Source organism: Periophthalmus magnuspinnatus, chromosome 21 (assembly GCF_009829125.3).
Source record: "Periophthalmus magnuspinnatus isolate fPerMag1 chromosome 21, fPerMag1.2.pri, whole genome shotgun sequence".
NCBI classification, from domain to species: domain Eukaryota; kingdom Metazoa; phylum Chordata; class Actinopteri; order Gobiiformes; family Gobiidae; genus Periophthalmus; species Periophthalmus magnuspinnatus.
Window position 1 is genome coordinate 7,615,642 of NC_047146.1, and position 18,763 is coordinate 7,634,404.

The 18,763-nt window shown below is 39.6% G+C and overlaps 1 protein-coding gene across 3 annotated transcripts in view; it reads left to right on the forward strand.

Annotated features, from left to right (window-relative positions):
- The window catches only part of lmo7a (LIM domain 7a), a 45,480-nt gene extending 28,396 nt beyond the window's left edge, over positions 1-17,084 (forward strand). Inside the window, exons 11-30 of one of the 3 annotated variants that reach the window (XM_055230765.1) lie at positions 1,387-1,526; positions 1,845-2,487; positions 3,028-3,270; positions 4,123-4,237; positions 5,213-5,374; positions 7,485-7,669; positions 7,767-7,830; positions 8,036-8,092; positions 9,424-9,449; positions 10,145-10,252; positions 10,437-10,523; positions 11,656-12,182; positions 12,720-12,764; positions 13,151-13,209; positions 13,432-13,587; positions 13,915-14,098; positions 14,317-14,634; positions 15,930-16,038; positions 16,324-16,426; positions 16,504-17,084. In XM_055230765.1, coding sequence (XP_055086740.1) covers positions 1,387-1,526; positions 1,845-2,487; positions 3,028-3,270; positions 4,123-4,237; positions 5,213-5,374; positions 7,485-7,669; positions 7,767-7,830; positions 8,036-8,092; positions 9,424-9,449; positions 10,145-10,252; positions 10,437-10,523; positions 11,656-12,182; positions 12,720-12,764; positions 13,151-13,209; positions 13,432-13,587; positions 13,915-14,098; positions 14,317-14,634; positions 15,930-16,038; positions 16,324-16,426; positions 16,504-16,526 — 3,354 coding nt within the window. In that variant the 3' untranslated portion in view covers positions 16,527-17,084. The remainder of the gene's footprint in view (positions 1-1,386; positions 1,527-1,844; positions 2,488-3,027; positions 3,271-4,122; positions 4,238-5,212; positions 5,375-7,484; positions 7,670-7,766; positions 7,831-8,035; positions 8,093-9,423; positions 9,450-10,144; positions 10,253-10,436; positions 10,524-11,655; positions 12,183-12,719; positions 12,765-13,150; positions 13,210-13,431; positions 13,588-13,914; positions 14,099-14,316; positions 14,635-15,929; positions 16,039-16,323; positions 16,427-16,503) is intronic. The other 2 variants (XM_055230766.1, XM_055230767.1) reach the window with 2 other exon arrangements.
- The last annotated feature ends 1,679 nt before the right edge of the window (positions 17,085-18,763 follow it).

Here is an 18,763-nt window from a genome sequence, read left to right on the forward strand (position 1 = left end):
TAAATTAAAAGGTTTGACTGTCTTAAAATGTCACTTTATCAGGAGATACAGTTATACAGCCATTTTTTTTTAAATCTATGGAAATGTATATGTAATATTTTTAACTTGAATAACAAATAAATACAGAGACAGTTAATGCACAAGCTAAAAAAGCAGTTAAATTTATTTTACATGTGGCCCTTTGGGAGCGACCATTTTGCTGATGTGGCCCTCGGTGAAAATGTGTTTGACGTCCCTGATCTACACTACCATTCAAAAGTTTGGACACACCCTCTCATTCGTTTTTTTGGGGTTTTTTTTACTACTTTTTCTATTTTATACATATGGAAGACATCAAATATATGAAATAAGATATAAGGAGTTGTGTAGTAAAGAAAACATGCTAACAAACTCAACTACTAGATAAGCAAAAGGTGGTGACTTTGAGGATTTGAATAGAAAATACATTTTGAAAGTTAATTATATATATTTTTTTCTTTACTACATAACTCCATATGTCTTACTTCATACATTCGATTTCTTCTATGTGCATATAAAATGTAGAAAGTAGTAAAAAATAACAAAAAAAAGCTGAATCCGAATGTGTCTTTTGACTAAACTAATAATATTATATCATTTTATCAATACGTTCTGACTGTCAGTGGGGTTTGTTGAATCATTGTGTTACTGTAAATTACAGTTGGTCAAGTGCTGAAAAAAGGAGTCGGTTTCTAAATAGTTCTGTGGGGGCGATTCAGATGATACACTGCTGCCCTCTGTCCTTATTTCTCCGACAGCAGCCATAATTCACATTAAAACATAAAAATACTTGAAATCTTGCCGTAAAAAAAAAGAAAGGACACAAATGTATGTATGTATGTATTTAAAGAAAAAAAAAACTACACAAATACAACAGATTAGACTGACTGAGACGGGATATGAGTTTCAAACAAGTGCAAAGACAATACTCCTCCATTAGATGTCATTAATTATCCTGCTTAAAACGAGAGGGCAAGTATTTTAAAATGCAGAGCAGTGCACCCTTTGCTCCCCTGTTGACCCAGGCCTGAATAAAAAGCCAGATTGTTTTGTTGTAGTGAAGAATCCTTTGAATGTAACTGTTTCCAGACGTATAGTTGTAATAAAGTCTTGAAGCAGCATTTAGGTCACACAGTCCCCATATTCTCCAGAGAGGTGAGCCGGGAGGAGCCTCGAGCGCACAAATAGAACACCTTCAAAAGTAGCCCTTCTGTTCGGTGCTCGTCTCCTGTTCACCATTCACTGCTTATCGCCGGGCGCAGGCAGTATTCACTTAGCAATGCATCACTATCTCTCATCATTTTCTGTGTTGTAAGAAAAAAAAATCAAATCCGACACAGAATGACTGACAGGTTGTGCTTTTTGTAGGATCTAAGTAAATGGAAGTCTCGCCGCAAAAGTGTCAACTCTGATATCGTGAAGAAAAAAGAGGAGCGGGAGAAGATAGAGGAGATCACGTACGGCAGTAATAGGAAGTCAAAGACCTTCAAGGAGATGCAAGAGGACAGGTAAGTCACAGCTGCGGAGTGTGTGTGGGGCAGGGCAAAACAGTTTATATTACTGTAGGGTTTTAAACTTAAAATGTGTTATGTTTCACTTTTATGCTTTATCTATGGACTCTCTCAAAAGAAACGGTAAGTGGCTAGTTGACAGTTCATCAGGTCCACTGTAAAAGTCATTCGGTACAAGTCCGTGTCAGTCTTTGCGGTTTGCGTCCTCATTTTCGCATCACCTTCATTTACAAGCCATCTTTTGAGAGTTAAATCTGTTCAAAACTGGCATCTAACTCAGATTTTCTCCATTTCTTTTCCTTATCGGGTCATCAGAGAGAACAAACGGCAGAGCTTAGGCAGTCGACTGGGATCGTTATCGTTCGGGGATGACGAGGATGTGTTTGACAGATCTGTCTCGACCCAACGTGCCCGTTACGGCAGGAGCAACACCATTGACACTCCTCGTTACTCCTCTTCTTCATACTCCAGGCCTGTTTTGAAAGACGAAGAGCCATCACCAGCCTCCACAGCCACTGGTAGAGCGTCTTCTCCTACGCCCTCCAAAGAAACAGTGAACAGTGACACCGTACCTTCCACTATTACTTCTACAAGATACAGTTCATACCAGCGCTCCCCATCCCCACCAGCTACGCAGCCTAGTAGACTACAAACAGTGGAAACAGAGAAGACGACAACAACCACCACCTCCACCTCGCTAAAGTCCGAGCCGAGAGCGCAGGAGCCAAAGAGCCTATTGTTACCATCCAAAACTGAGGTGCCCTCTGTTGAATCCCAGTTCAAAAGGCCACAGCAGCAGATCCCAATGGAACCCAAGCCTCCAGTGGTGTCTCGAGTTTCCGCCTCCCTGCCCAGGACCTACCAGGGATTGGATAGCGCGCGGCTAACGTCAGTTATCGCACCGAGGCCCTTTGGAACCCAAGCAACCCGTCTCTCCTCACTGCCACGAGCCAATACAGTAAGTGTCATAGTTAAGGGTAAGTAAGCATTAGCAAACAAGCAGCTGATGGGTGAGTGCAGAACTGGAACATTGTAAGATGAGCATCACTGTCATGCACATTTTTGCATGATTCACATCAGTTGGTCCAAAAATGTAACATAAGTAAATGAATACAGTACAGAGTGGTTACATATAGTTTAAAGTATGAATTATTTTGATTATGAGGGCACTTGATACTGAAAGAAAGACCTAAAATCATTGAATAAATATAACATTTTAGTGTCTGTGATATTGGTATAAGTGTGTAAGTGTGTGTCTGTGTGGGTAGGTAAGTAATAAAACAGACAAACAAGAAATACATAAAAGGGAAAAGGTGGAAACTTTTGAAAGAAGAGAAAAAAATAATTATGTGAGGTTCCAGTTGTGTTTCTTTTTTTTAATATACTGCCTTTTCTCTTTCCTTCCCTCTCCTTCCATAGCCTCTTTGTTTCTTTTTTGATTTGTCTTTAAGTTATTCAATCCCCACTCTGTATTTCTAAACCTCTTTCCTCTTTGCAGACGGATGCCTCAGTTAAACCTTTGAATGGAGACACTTCTAAGAAATCGTCAGTTCCGAGCCGTTATCATCAGTTCATGACCTCCGAAGACGAGGCCCAGTCAAGCTCCGCCCACAGCAGTGATGAAGAGGAGGAGGAAGAGGAGGTGGAGGACAGCGCGAAGAAGAGCAGCACATCACCTACTCCTGCGGAAACCAAGAGTGAAACTGCAGTTCGCCCTGCTCCAGTTAAAGACAACAGTGAGGTCAGTGTCCTAAATACAAGAGCGTACCTGGACGACGGATTACACTTACATACGATCAAAGTAAAAGAAGTAAAGTACTGTACTACTCTTAAGTATAAATTTAAGATATCTGTACTTTCTACTACCCTACATTTTTTAACTGAACTGAAAAGTTAAAGTATTTTTTATTATTGTCTGAGTGCTGCTGAAAAGACTGAGGGAATATATTTTTAAGACATTCGTAGTTCGAGATGAGAAAAATATATAAATAAAAACAGCTAGGGAAAAAACGATCGATATAATAGTTTCTGTTGAACAAAATTCAGAAAAAAACTTTATCAAAATTGCTACATCTGATACACCTTATAAGATCTCAGAGTTGACGTGAAATACATTTACTTTTTACCCTTTAAGCACATTTTTAAAGTATTTGTATGCTCTGGTATCTGTACTTTTACTTAAGTACACAACTGAGTACTTCTTACACCGCTACACCACTAGAAATAAACAAAGCGCGAAAAGGAAAATGGATGTTAAAGGTCTTAATAATACAGATAATAGTTGAAAAGATAGAATTAATCGGTCAGGTAAGGTTACTAAAGCTGTTTACAAAGCACAGTTCAAATACAGATAAGAGAACATTTAGTACAGGCAATATGATTACAAATGAGCTGCTTTGTTTTTGTTTATATAAAGGAAATCATTGGATCTTAATCATGAATTTGAATTAGCAATAGCAGGTGAGGTGGGCATTAATCATTCATGACAGGACTGCTGGCAGCTAATAGAACAAAACACCAACTTGATTGTCACCGTGTTGCTGCCGTGAAAGCTAATTTGTCTAAATATTTGATCTGAACTGTCTGTCTTTAGGAGGACTTCTGTGAGATGAGGATAAGCCTGAACCAGAAACCCAACAGCAGCAGAGACTTTGGCTTCCAGGCAGCTTGGGACTCAACAGGTGCACGAGTCACAACCATCGCGCCAGGTAATCACATTCCCCCAGTATTTTTCATGTGTAATACCAATCTGTTTATCCTTGCTTCTCTTTTTTAAATAGCCCTATTTCTTGTCTGCTGTTAAAAGCAAATGAAATGACACAAAATGATAGGTTGTTTTGTAAAGGTCATCTCAAATGCTGTACATAGACTCACTTTGTACAGTTGTTCAAATGGTAACAGACGTCTTTGCTCAGTTAATGTTTTATATTTTGCTGCGAGTTAGCCGTTAGCCGGTTTTCCAGACCACTGCAATGATGATGCCAGGTCTATGTAGGGCAGTTTCTATATGGGTCAGATCTGCAGGGTATGTCTCTCATTGTTCACGTGTTTTTTTTTTAATTTCGCATGTGATGATGAAATGTACATTCTGCCAGCACAATAATCAGAGAGCTGGTGCACAATGTAACTTTTAGTGGAGAGTATATGGTCACGTTTTTATATAGAGTTTTTCCAACTTCAAGGGACTCAAAGCACTTTACATCAAAGAACCACTCAGCTATTCATACGCCAGTGGACGCGGACACTGGAGGCGAGGTGGGCTAAGTTTTTCCCAACTCCGCCAACCTGTGGATCAGTGGATCTCACCGCTCTACCAGTAATGTTTATGTCAAGAGCAGGATTTGAACCAACAACCTTTGGATCAGTGGACAGAGTACACCACCTGCTTGTCTCCTGAAGATGTTGCCTAGAATCTTCCACAATATGTCATTAGACCTGTATAACCCCCCTCCCCCTATGGATTTTTGCTCTGAGTGAGGTCGTCTCTCCACAGATCTGACCTGAACCTAGATCCGTTTAATGCCATACTGTCTAACCTTCCAAGCAAAGCAATAACACATCCGTGGAGACAAGCAGGTGGCATATTAAGACGGAAATGTATGGAATTGAGTAGAGTCAGTCTCATTAATAACATGGACATCCTTTGTAGATTCCACTAAACGACCGGACCTTGTGTTAAACAGGAAGCCCAGCAGAAATGTGCCAGCTTCAGACCGGAGACGAGGTGCTGACAGTCAATGGGCACCAGGTGGCAGGCATGAGCTACACGTCCTGGAAGACCCACATAGAGGAGGCTTTGCAGGAGGGCAGTCTGGTCATGGATATAAAGCGTCACGGCAAGAACAGTGAGTCATCTGCAGCCTCTACACTGTGTTTAAAGTGTCTTCAGTGGAGTCAAAGTGGGAGGTTGGCTATTACAGGTGAAGAAAAGGTTAGAATCTTTAGCTGACAGAACAGCTCGCTCTGTGCGCATTCCTAAACAGTTTTGACACCCCAAATTGGTCCGTAAACTATTGTTAAATCATCCATGAATGATCCCTTGACAGCTAAACGGTGAAGGTTTGCCAACTGTTTTTCTCTTTTATTAAGGGTAAAAGGTTTATTTCTCATGTGGGTTCTTCCTTTCCCCCTAATAATGGGTGGTTTTTGGTCTGTATTCTCTTTGCGCTGTTCTTATTTGTGCTCATGTGAAGTGTTTTTTTGTGGCAAACCTACCCACACCAAGTACATAAATCCCTGGCTGAGTGCTGCTTCTTCATAGCTTTACCATAAAAAGCTTACTTTGTTCCGCAGTACGTCAGTCTCACCTTACAAAAATAATAAACCGACCAAAGGATCTCACATCAACTAACACATAGCGCTTGTTAAAATAGCTGTAGTAAATACAAATGGCTGTGAGACTGTTTGCCACATTGTGAGAGGTTCTGAAGCTTTTATAGAGTGCATGGCTGGGAAGCTGGTTTCTCTGCTACTCCCTGCTGGTCCTCGTAACCACACTTTAACCTCGCCCCTTGCTTTTTAGCGGTGCATACATTTAAATATGGGGTTTTCAAATTTACACTGATCAGGCATAACATTATAAGTCCATAAGCGGGTGAACTCACATGCTTGTCTTTTCGTTGCGGCTTCTGCTGGTAGGCGGCGGGATGGTAAATACTTGAAATACTAACAAGAATACAGAAAAAGTCAGGTGTAAGGATATGAGTTAGAGCTGTGCGAGTATGAAATTATCAAAAAATGTAACACGCTGGCCTTCAAAACTTGGAGCAAAGCCACTTCTCTGATTTACAGTGGCACAGTGGCTTTTGAAACATAATTAAAAGTAATCAATTATGAATATATACTGCCTCTACAAGTTAACTTTTGCAAGCGCATAAATCATTGTTTCATGAAGCTTTTATGAACTGAGATTAGGATTCTTTTCCATAATCAAGAAACCCAATTTGAGCGGCTTAAAAAGGCGAAGTTGTGGTGGTTAAAGGAAAATCAATCAATCAGTGGTGATATTAAGGACGAGCTCTTAGTCTGTGCAAGGTTCTTCACTTGGGCATCATCAGTGTGGAGCGTAACTAAGTAAAAGTAGTAAAGTACTGTATTGGTTTCTGTTCTGTTGCATGAAGAACAGACGCAGAGACATAGGGATCGTTCTGTAGATCTTTATTGTCGGTTACAGCAATACTGTCGGGTTAAAGGCAGCACACGGTGAGATTGTACCAGGGATAACATTTATATATTGTCCACATGTACTTAAGTAAAAATGATAGAAATCTGTACTTGTAAGTCAATTTTAAAGTGGATATTTTTGACTTTTACTTCACTACATTTGAGTTTTCATTATATTTTGAGTAGCACTGAAAAGTAGAAGTATTTTTTATTATCGTTTCTTTATCAAAATCACTACATTTGAAGCTTTATAAGACCCCAAAATCTACGTGAAATACTCTTTAAGTACATTTTTAAGCAGATACTTTAATACTTTTACTTTTTTTATGTGATACTTTACTTTAATTTGAGTATTTTTTGCTCTAATAGTAACAAAGTTGAGTAGTTCTTCCACCACTGGGTATAACGGTCAGACCTGTGTGGGAACTTTAGGAACAGTAGCTCAAATTACCGGAGATGTCGATGCCAGAGTGGTATCAAAATTAGGATGACATCGATCCGATACTGGTATTGAATGTCGGCGCCGATACTGCAAAATTAGTTGGATCAAATATCTGCTTCCAAATATCAGTTCATGTGATATTCTGGTTGGATTATTACCTTTAGTTGTCCCAGAAAGCGTCATAATGTTTGAGTTTGAACTTTTATTTACACAAAGTTGTTGCTTGTGGGATAAATAACAGCTCCGTAACACATTTGGATCAGTTTTGTTATGCCTGATCAGTTTCCCAATTACCAAACAGCTCAAAACATATGACTGTACATCTTTGCCATTGCATTGCACGGATGCAGACTGGAACAGAGACCAAACTTCCCTGCCATATAAAAGCCATAAGACCATCAATCTGACAAGTACGGATCATCCACTACTTCTAGGTGCCCCTGACGCTAAGACGGTCAGCTCCAGTTTGGATTTTACTTCACACATCTCCGCCAAGCCAGAGCCGGTCAAAGACACCTTCACACACCAAGTTATCGTAAGTAACAGCGAGCGAATTCAACTCATTGCACTCTGTTTTGCTCATTTATGTAATCTATTTTAATGATTATGTGCAATGCTATTTCTGTACCCAGGACGTGGCCTCCAATGGACTTAATGGCAATCTCTGGAATGAGCCAGTGACCATGAGGAACAAAGGTAGAGAGCAGAGCAAACGCAATCAGAAAGGTTACAGAATTGATCTTGGCTACAGTTCGAATGCAGCATACAAAACACTCCAGGCTTAAACTTGCTGACTTCGGATAAACAAAGCCATAGGAACTTATTGAGTATCTGGATTTACTGTAATGTGCCATGCATCCGTAATTATTAAGGAGTTCTTTCCCTTCTTGTTTTCATGTAGACTCAGAACCAATATCTTTGAAAAACTTAAAACGAAGATCTGAGTTTTTTGAACAAGGTAACGTTTTAAAACTTGGGTAGAAAATGCATTACTTTGTGTATTTTTCTATTCGAGATGTTTGAAGTCTCTGTGCTTTGCCAATTACTTCTCACATTCGGGATGCAAACTGCGTTCACTGCATGTAAAGCAGCTGATTACAAACTCAAATCAAATGTGTCATGTTTGTCTGTTGTCTGTTCTGGGGGCCATTTCTGACCTTTATGCATTGCGCCTTCCTTCCTCTAGGGGGCTCAGGGTCCAGTGCGCAGGTCTACCTCTGTGGTAAACAGTGTGTGCTGCTGTGGTCCTTGGCTTTTCTCACCAAAACCTGAGACACATGCTGGACAAAATGGTCTTTATATCACACTTAAATGTCCTATATTACCTAAAATTGACTCTTGTGAGCTTTGAGCCATGTTATAATGTTGTTACTTCCTCAAAAACATACCAGGATTTGTGTTTAGTTCCATTCACAGGTTTGAGTAACACTTTATTATTAGTCTATCTACATGTCCAAAGCTCAAAATACTGTCACGAAGCGGTAGTTTTCAAGTTAACTGCTCCTTTTTACTTTTAGTTTTGTAGAGATTGTCAATTCCAGGTCGACTGAAACTATCCAAATGATTCTAGTGAAAGTGTATGGAGTTTAAAAACACAGTGGAGCACTTCCTGTATTACCACATGACATCACAAGGTGGAAGAGGGTATTTTCTATTTGAACTCAAGGTAAATATGTAGGGTTTGTGTGTTAAACATGTGTGTATAAAACAAAACACAGCTCCAAGTATGCTTTTGATGAAGAAACATTATAACATAAATCAGAAAATAGTGTAATTTGGGCCTTTTAAGAACTACTCAAACAGGAAATATACCTTAAAGACAGTTTGTTCAGCGTCTCTTTGCCCTCCACAAATACAAACCATCGTGCTTGTACTTGTGAAATTGTACATCTTTCTCACCTTCTTGTATTTTGTGTGGAAAAGTGTTTCTCCGAGCGCATGTTTGGATTCAGTCGGTGTGTGTCTCATCCCGAGTTTATGCATGCTTTCCCTGTGTGTCTTTTGCATTTTGATCCTCTTTTTCTCACAGTCAATTAATCATTGTTCGTCTTTGAAACCACTCACCCGATATAAATGCCAGCGACAAGGTGATTCTCACTAAGGAAAATGAATAGTTCCTGGTTTAATTTTACCGTGGCTGCAGCTGGGTTGTGTTTTCATTTTTAAATGTTATATTACGTAAAGTGATTGATGTGTCAAAATACGTTTGACAAAGAATATTGAGTGAGGCTGAGGTTTTACTTTGCCTGTGCATGCCTCAGCTAACTGATTTATGTCTCTCTCTTCAAGGAGGATCAGACCCTGTAATGCCAGACGTAAGTACTAGACATATCTGTGAAGGTTTTAATGACTCATGTTATATTTACTCAACAGCACGACCACTGTATTAGAGTAATGTAACTGCCTACATATTTATGATTTTTTTTTTTGCTTCGCTGATCACAACACCATTATTATTATTATTATTATTATTATTATTATTATTATTATTATTATTATTATTATTATTATTATTATTATTATTATTATTATTATTATTATTATTTATTTATTTATTTATTTATTTATTTTTCCCCATTTACATTCTCTATATCTTCTTTTCTCACTTACGAAATACTAGTATTAGCATTTTCCTCTGCTGTCCTCACCTTATTCCCTCCAAAATCATGAAAATATCACACATACGCACATCTCACACACATACACGTCGCACACACACACACGTCACACACACATGTCACACACACACAACACAGACTTGTTACATACAATTGTAAATATCTATTACGTCTATAGTCCATGTTATGTCTTATCACCATTTGTCACCACTGCATAAGACTAGTCACTGTGTTTGTCTGTCTTGCATTAAATAAATAAATAAATAAAACATATGTATGAAAAGTCATTACATATTATGTGAAAACTAATTTTAATCGAAGTCCTTTTACTGATCTCCAGTGAAGAAAGTCTCTTGGCACATTGATCTAAATCTGTGCTTCTTGTTGAATAGATACCTGTTCCTCCAATCACTACAACCTCCAGCCGCTGGTCCTTCGACCCTGAAGAGGAGAGAAAAAGACAAGAGAAATGGCAAAAGGAGCAAGATCGCCTCCTACAGGTATGAGTATTATCAATTTCAAAAACAGTTTGAAGATTAAACTTAACTTAAAGTGCACTGTTATTTATAAGGTTAATCGCGCAAAACTGTAATGTAAATATAAAAGTTGAGGTAGTGTGTCTGGTATACACTGCAGTACACTTTATGTAGCTGTGTTCTAATCCTTTACCTGTTTGTCTTGTAGGAAAAATATAAACGTGATCAAGAAAAACTGCAGGAAGAGTGGCTCAAAGCTCAGCAGGAGATAAGCAGCACTCAGAACCAGCAGCAGGTGAGTGTTTTAAGAGCTCTGTATCGTCGATTGGCAGAGCAACTTTGTGTTGTTGAAACAGTTGGAGTTCATTACAGTAGAAAAGAGTGGAAGCTTAATGAAACACTACATTCTTCATTTGCATACATGAGGCGCAGTTGTAAGTGTAATTTCATTTCTTGGTCTCAAAGCAAAAAGAATTATACTCTTGTTTTAGTCAGTGTCAGAATGTAACAAAGTACAAGTAGTAAAGTACTGTGTTTTTGAGTATCTGTTAATTTTACAGTGTGTACTTTTTACATTTACTTCGCTACATTTGAGCGCAGTATCTGTACTTTCTACTCTGCTACATTTTTTAACTGGACTGAAAAGTTTTTTAACATGTTCGTGGAAACATCTTGACTAAAGTTTTCAAATTCAAGGTCCGGCTTTGAGCAGACAAAATTAAATACACAAAATTTATAAGAAAAATTAAGACACGGATTCGTATTGTTACTGTCGGCCAACACTACATTTACACTTTAACAAATTAACAACACTTATGCGAAATACTTGTACTTTTTACGCTTAAAGTACATATTTTAATGGGTAGTCTGATGCTTTTACTTTTATTTGAGTAACTTTTTACCTCTTTATCTTTATCTGTACTTTTACTTCATCCACCGCTGGTTTTAGTAAATAGAAAATGTAAAGCGTAATGTAAACACCAACTGTCACAAACTGAGCTCATTTAAATTAATTCCCGACTGTTTTATCTTATCTGGTTGATAGTCTAAACACAACACCCATAAACTTAAGTAAACCAACAGACCCCAAAAGGCAAGCACCCATGGTTCATAGAAAGAGCTCATCTAAATATATGCAAATAGGCTGTGCTAAAGTTATGCTGTTATAATTATGCCATCATTATATGCAGTCAGATCCGGGTATTTTCATTTCCTCCTCTCCCCTAAAAAGCCAAGCGGAAATGAATGCAGAACCACGTCTACCCATGTTCAAATAGATACACATGACCTTAGTTTTGCAATGAAAAGTCTGTCTGAAATTTCCAAATGAGTCACCTCAGGACACGTGTGGAGTTACTTAATATTTGATGCTGTTGATCCGCAGTACAGTAAAGGTCAAATACTTCCTCTTTGCTTCTCTGTGGTAGCCCGCGAGCTTGGACGTGAACAACCAGAGCACGGGTCCTCGCTCCCCCCTGTTGCCCGTCAGCCAGCCCCTCAGCTCTCTGTGGGAGGAGCAGGAGAGGGAGAGGAAGGAGGAGCAGGAGCGGCGAAGACAGGCCGAAGAACGAGAGCTTCAGCGTCTGAGAGAGGAGAGGCTGAGGAGGGAGCAGCAGGAGGAGGAGGAGAGGAAAAGGCGGGAGGAGGAGGAGATAGAGAGGAAGAGGAGGATAGAGGAGGAAGAGAGGGAGCGGAAGAGGAGGGCGGAGGAGGAGAGGAGGAGAGAGGAGGAAGAGAGGGAGAGGAGGAGAGCGGAGGAAGAGAGGATTAGACAGGAGGAAGTGAGGAGGAGAGAGGAGGAAGAGAGGGAGAGGCGGAGGAGGGCGGAGGAAGAGAAGAGGAGACAGGAGGAAGTGAGGAGGAGGAGAGCGGAGGAAGCAGCAGAACAACTACGCAGAGAGAGAGAGAGAATCCTGGAGATACAGCAGCGGCAACAGCAGCAGCAGCAGCAGTGGTCAGTCCTGTCCCAAACACATTATTCTACATCCACCCCTCCCCATTCCTCCACCATTGTTACATGTAATCACACATAACGCTGCCGTGTGGTGTCAAAAGTCATACTAACAGTTACTAACAGCTAACAAGTTAAGCTTCAAAGCATCGTAATAAAGATTAATTATGAATCTGTAATGAACAGTTTGACCACAGGGGGCCTCCACGTGGTCCCAAGCTTATGTAAATGCAAAAGGACACACATGTGAGAAACAATTTAGCGTGTTACTTCCTGCACAGTAGCTAAGAAGGCATGTACAAAGTTGCGCAATCTGGACGACAAACTGATTTGGGTTGAAAATATGTTAGTGTCAAGTGTAAAGTGTGTTTGAAATTGTATATATGTGGAGATTCATTATATTTAGGCCCGTGCTAACCTGCTTATACAGTATATGTCTTACTAATATGTGTAATAACAATATGCATGTGCTTTCTCATCCACCTTTGTGATCTAACTCTGGCCTCATCTCACTCCATTCACCCATCGTCTTCACCAAAGGGCCGGTGGCTTCCATGCCCGGCCGACAATGACGTTTGCAGACAGGTTGGTACAAATGTGTGGAAAAAACTACCCATCTACCCATCTTTTTCATTTATTCAGTGTTTTTCATAATACAAGCGCAGTACATACACTGTTTCTGAATGAGTACAGGCTCCCTACTGCGTTTTTCCATGTTAGTTCTTTCAGCAGCCGTTTCCGAGCAAATCCTTGTTTTGGCAACCACACCAAACCTCCCACCGACAAACCACTGAGCCTCACTACTGTTCTAAATAAACATTAAAGACGCATGGTAATATTTTTGTTACCATTTTGCTGCTTCACTGTTTATTTAGTATTTTATTTATGTTTTATTTGCTTCCTGTGCTTAAAACTAATCAAGGAATGTGTTATTAGGGACTTGAGTTATAAATATATTTGCATTTTTACAGCAGGACACGATCCAAGTCTTCTCCTCAGCTTGATGATGAGCAAAGAACTCAGCCGAGAGGTCAGTTTTTTCTTTTGTGTGTTTTATATGTCACGTTCTGTGCATATTTGCTGTGCATTTGAGCTGGAAGAAAGTATGTCCCACATCGTCAACACACTTCTTGGTCTTGTGCTGTGTGAATCGTTAGGATTTTAGCTCTACGACCTTGATACAGTTAACAGTTGTGAATCTTAAATGTATGAAATGTGTAAAATGAACTTGCCTTGCTTGTATGGGGCGCAGGTGTGTCTGGGCAGCCAGGGGGCATAGCTCACTGGTTACTGCAGGAGCGGACCGGAGAGCGCTATAAACAGGCTCAGAGTCAAAGAGCAGCATCAGAGCTGGAGATGGAGAGAAGGGAAATTCTGAGTGCTATGAAACATAGGCAGCCTGAGAAAGGTGGGCTTCGACGCGAGGCAAATCAGAAATCAAATACATTCTCTCCTTCCCTGTGACCTTCTCTGATTGGTTTCTGTGTCAATAATGGCAAACCGCAATATTCACTTTACTGGAAGCTGTTTGATTAGTAAGGTAGAAAACCAATTATTAATCAATCACTTGTCAAAGCAGGTAATTATTTCTAGCTTAATTGAAAAAGCCTCTTCAGTCATTATTTCTGATTTAATTTGACTTAATCACACCTGCATCGAAATCAAACCGGTCTATTCATTTTTTATTTTTATTTTTTTACAGAAGTAGTATTCTCTGTAAATTGTTTGTGTGCAGTGATGGGGAATATGGTGGCTCAGAAGTATCAACAGTCGGCATCGCAGGCCGAGCTGGAGCGACAGCAGATTCTCAACGAGATGAAGAAGAAAACCCCTTTGCTGACGGACAACAGCTGGATCAGGCAACGCTCTTCCACCACCACCACCAGCAGCACGGAGCATGAGGTGGCCCCTATGCGCAGGTACACACACTTTACTCCACATTGGGCAGAGCTGGCTAACGGTGGTTGGTTTGGTATCCTTTCTAACATATAAGGGTGTTTTTTTTTGCTTTGCTTTGTGTTGGCTGCCAGTCCAGTCCTGTGTTGGCAAATTGATAAAAAACACGTTTAATGCCGCACGTCCTGATGGCAGCCAAATTGGTTGTACTAACTGCTAACATGCTAACAACGCTTTGCAGAGGTGAATCTCTTGACAACCTGGATTCCCACAACTATAACTCCTGGCGTTCTTCGTGGACACCTAGGACCAACTCTCAAATCCCACACTACTTGCGGCCTCAGTCTGCCATGTCGGGTAGCACTTCCTCTTATGGTGGCTGGTCAGGTGGTCTTCCTCGCTCCTCCACTCTGCCCTCTTCATCCTCTCTGAGCTCCCTGCGAGGCGGGGCAGGAACCCCCTCGGTCCCTTGGTCCCGACAGACACCCTCCCCCTCACTGTCCTCTCCGTCACCCACCACATCTCCAGAGCCACTGGCCGACTCTCAGCAGAGGAACAGGTAAAAGTGACTAACGCCCATAAACTCGGCTGTCTTCAAGGTTCTAAATGGGACAAATTAAAGACTGTAGGCCTGTCACGATAACACATTTTGAAAGGCGATGTTTTCCCACAGAGACATATTGTGGTACACAGTAATATTGAAACTACTATGCCACTGACACAATAACAATAAAGCATGATTATTCCAGTAAACACATTTAAAAAGACAGAATCCTTCAAAGACCTGAGCTGCAGAATGAACCAATAATTCGTCACTGAAGTTACTTTTTCAACCCTCAACAGTTCAGTTTTTTCCATGTTACAACAAAAATAACAAATATATCCCCATTTTTGCAAAGACACTGTTCACATGATAAATATTAATCCCCAAAATATACTGATCCAGCTTTATTTATTGAACAATAAGTTGATATAGTGATTATCATGACGGGACTAAAGGAGTACATAGATGGACCAGGCAAAAGATATAATACTTGTGTGTTTTGCTGTTAGATGAATTAACATCATCTGTGGAAATACTAAATCTTGGAATGGGGAAAAAGTTAAATATATCCTTTTTAGTGATAACAATTGTATATTACCATTATCTCTCAAACTGGCACATACTTTATATGTTAAGAAAACTACAATATATTGAGTTCTTTTGAGAACCTTGTGGACATTTCATACTGTGGGTGACGTCTGTGTAATCTCGCAGTCGTCCAGGTACGATCCATATTAAATTACAACTTCAAATCTGTCAACTGGATAAAAACTTGTAGGAGTGAAGATGTTTCGCTGCTCATCCAAGTCGCTTCTTCAGTTCTGGTCAGATCACTGCTGGACTCTGCCTTATATCTGTCTGAAGGGAGGAGCTAACTACAGGGAAAATAACACACCCATTGTTTTGTTTTTTACAGTTTCTGTTTGTGGGCAAGGTCTAATAAGCTACACTAAGTTTGAACTGTGCCTGAGACATACTTTGCATAATCATTCAGGCCTCTAATGGGTGCTCTCTCGCCTATTAGCATACTGACCGGCCCTAATGTTTTCTTTGTTAAGGGTGGAGATATAAATAGGAGACAGATGATGCCTAAAGCTCTCATTAGATACAAGGCAGTGTCCACCAACATTTTCACTCCCACGACATTTTGTCCAGTTAACAAATCAGATTTTTTCTTTTACTACTATGTGCGGTGCAACATATAAACAGTACAATACCAGTGTTTATGTGTTTATGTGTGTAACCATCCATACATGTCCTGCGCATGTGTGCTCCCCTTTAACATCACTGCTCTACATTTTGTAATCCAGGTCAGTGAGTGGCAAGAAAATCTGTACATACTGTGACACTCCGCTGGGGAAGGGAGCAGCCATGATCATCGAGTCATTGGGGCTTTGTTATCATTTGGGCTGTTTTAAGGTGAGACGCCGGACCTTCTCTGGACTCAAGAAAAACCTCGGCTGCGTCCAGTTTCTGACACATCAAACTTCGCTCCCTTTTACATTTCCTCCTCTGATCTCTGTTCTCTTTAACTGTGCTGCTTTTTCCCAGTTCTCACCTTGAAGTTTAAGTGCACCATTTTCCTCTCCAGTCCTGAGCCTTCACTCTTATCTGCCCCGGTCCTTCACTGCACTTAGACGTTTCAGGTTATCTTTAAAATGCCGTGCGCAACTATTAACTTTTTTTTTGTGTTTTTTTTTTTAGTGTTTCGATTGTGGGTCGAACCTTGGTGGATCAGAAATCGGCGCCGAAGTCAGAATACGAAATAAACACTTGTACTGCAACAACTGCTATGTGCGATTCAAAAGTAAGTGAATTACATGAATACTATTATTACGTGTTTAGTATATTTTTTTATTTTTTTGTTGTTGTTTTTTTTCCTAGCCGCCCAACCCACTTCCATGTGACGTGACTGTACTTCAACAAATCGATGAAGAGACTACTTAAGATAATAACCCACACAATTGAAGCCATAACTAATATCTCAGACATAAGAGTAATTTTGTAAGTTTACATCTGCATCTTTATTTTTTATCTAAAGGGTAAGCTTGCTAAGTTGTTATCTGCTTTTCGGCTTTAAAAGTATTAAGATGTATAAAATAGTGTGCATGTATCAGAGATTTTAGCAGGCTAACCTTTCTAGCAATAAACTATGTTATAATATCAAATTCTACAGATATTTTAAAATCAATTAGTTTACAAAAAGGTGAGATTATTTTGTCTGCTATGCATCTCCATTCCATTATGGTATTAATATTTTTGTTGACCAAGATGTTGTAAAGTTTATGTGCCTTTTGTCTAAACAGGGAAAACAGTTGTTGAAACATATATTAAACATGTCCTTTGACTGTCTGCACTTGCTTTTCACTGATTAAGAAAAGATTGTCTGTTTTTTCATGTAAAGAACATATCGTACTGAAACAAGGCGAAATTATTCATTTGTAAATAAAACGGCTAAATGTTCATCTACTGATTGTGACTTCTTTTGTAAAGTTATGCGACAGTTTTGCAGATACCGGTTTGTGATGCAAGGATTCCGCTGCCTCTGTAATCTCAAATTCCCTCCCATCATTTCTGCCGCTGTCCCTCCTCTGCTCAGTCATAATGAAAGGAATTTCAATGAGGTTTAGTTCCAGGGTTCAGAGGACATGCCTGATCTGCCTGCTCCAAAGCCAATTTGTCATGCATATTTCATTTTGGCGTGCATGCATTACATTTGATTACACTTTGATAAGATATTTTTCTAATGTATTCTGTCACTGTCTCACAAAATGCTATCTGCCTAAGCAGCCAATGAATATTCATACAAGATTTGAGTATAAATATTCTCTAGATCCTGAACTCTCAATTGCTTTTGAAACAAGGTGAGGAGCCTCCGCTTCCCATAAATAGAAACTGCATTCACTTGATAGATGGGTTTAGGCAGGATTAAATTGGCTGAATTTTGAAGGAGCACACACGTCGCCTTGAGGCAGACATCTTAAATAAAAAGATTACCTTTATTTTGATTTTTATTGTGGCTAATGGGTAAATTTTAATCCTAATGACACACAACAAACATGAACCTCAATGGCTTCAGGTCCAAGGAAATAAATCCAGTTTTTGCTGAGGTCTGCGGCTGATGATTCACCGTCTCCTTTATGCAGAAAACTAAAATTATAACTGGGAAGATGACAGGTCTAGCCTCTACCAAGCTGGAAAAATAGAATAGAATATTTCAAGCTTTATATTCAACTGTGGCATGGCTAATTATATTATGACCTCACCAAAAAGGGGCACTGTGAAGATTGATTATTATGTGCCTATAGGATTGGCTCGTGTTGCTATGGGCTACAGAAAGAGGAAAGGTGAGCTGTATAAATTGCAAATAAATGTACCGCCTCATATTCTGGCACAAACCACGTGGACACACAGCTGACCCCAGTATCTTCCTACAAGGTAAATATCTCCAGTAGTATTTATTACTGCAATCACAACTAGTAAAATAAGACTTAAAGATGTCTATAAACCACCTGGTCGCCCTTTAGGTTGAAAGTGGTAGCTTAGCTTTAATTGACTTGGAGCTTGATTCTATACTATAATTAGGACCTGTCAGCCTCTGCAGACCTGTTGCCATGGCTTTTGAGCACTTAACAGCATCGTGTACTGTCATAAACCACTACACAGATGAGATTATACGCACTTAAAGGAAACCCACAATGAGCTGCACCATTTATTGTATTATATATTTGCAAATAGAGCTAACGCCAAGGTACCAAATCACCAGTACAGACATTATGATCCATGCAAAGTGGTTGTATATTTACTGAAAACTATTTGAAAAGGTTAATGCAAGATGATTCATTTATATGACTCAATGGAACGCTGCAGAAATGATACTGACTGCTGGAAATCACAAAGGCCTTGGTTTTTAATTACTACAAATGGACCGTAATAGTTTTCTTTGGCGTTTTGTCTCTCATATTTGCAGTTTCGAGGGTAGGTTTATCCATTACTGGAAGAAGTACTCAGTTTTGTTACTTAAGAAAAAGTACAGATACTGGAGCAAAAAATGCAAAGTACTTGTTTAAAAAGCACGTAAAGAGTAAAAATTAGAAGTATTTTGCACAGATTTTGAGGTTTTATAAGGCTTCAAATGTAGTGA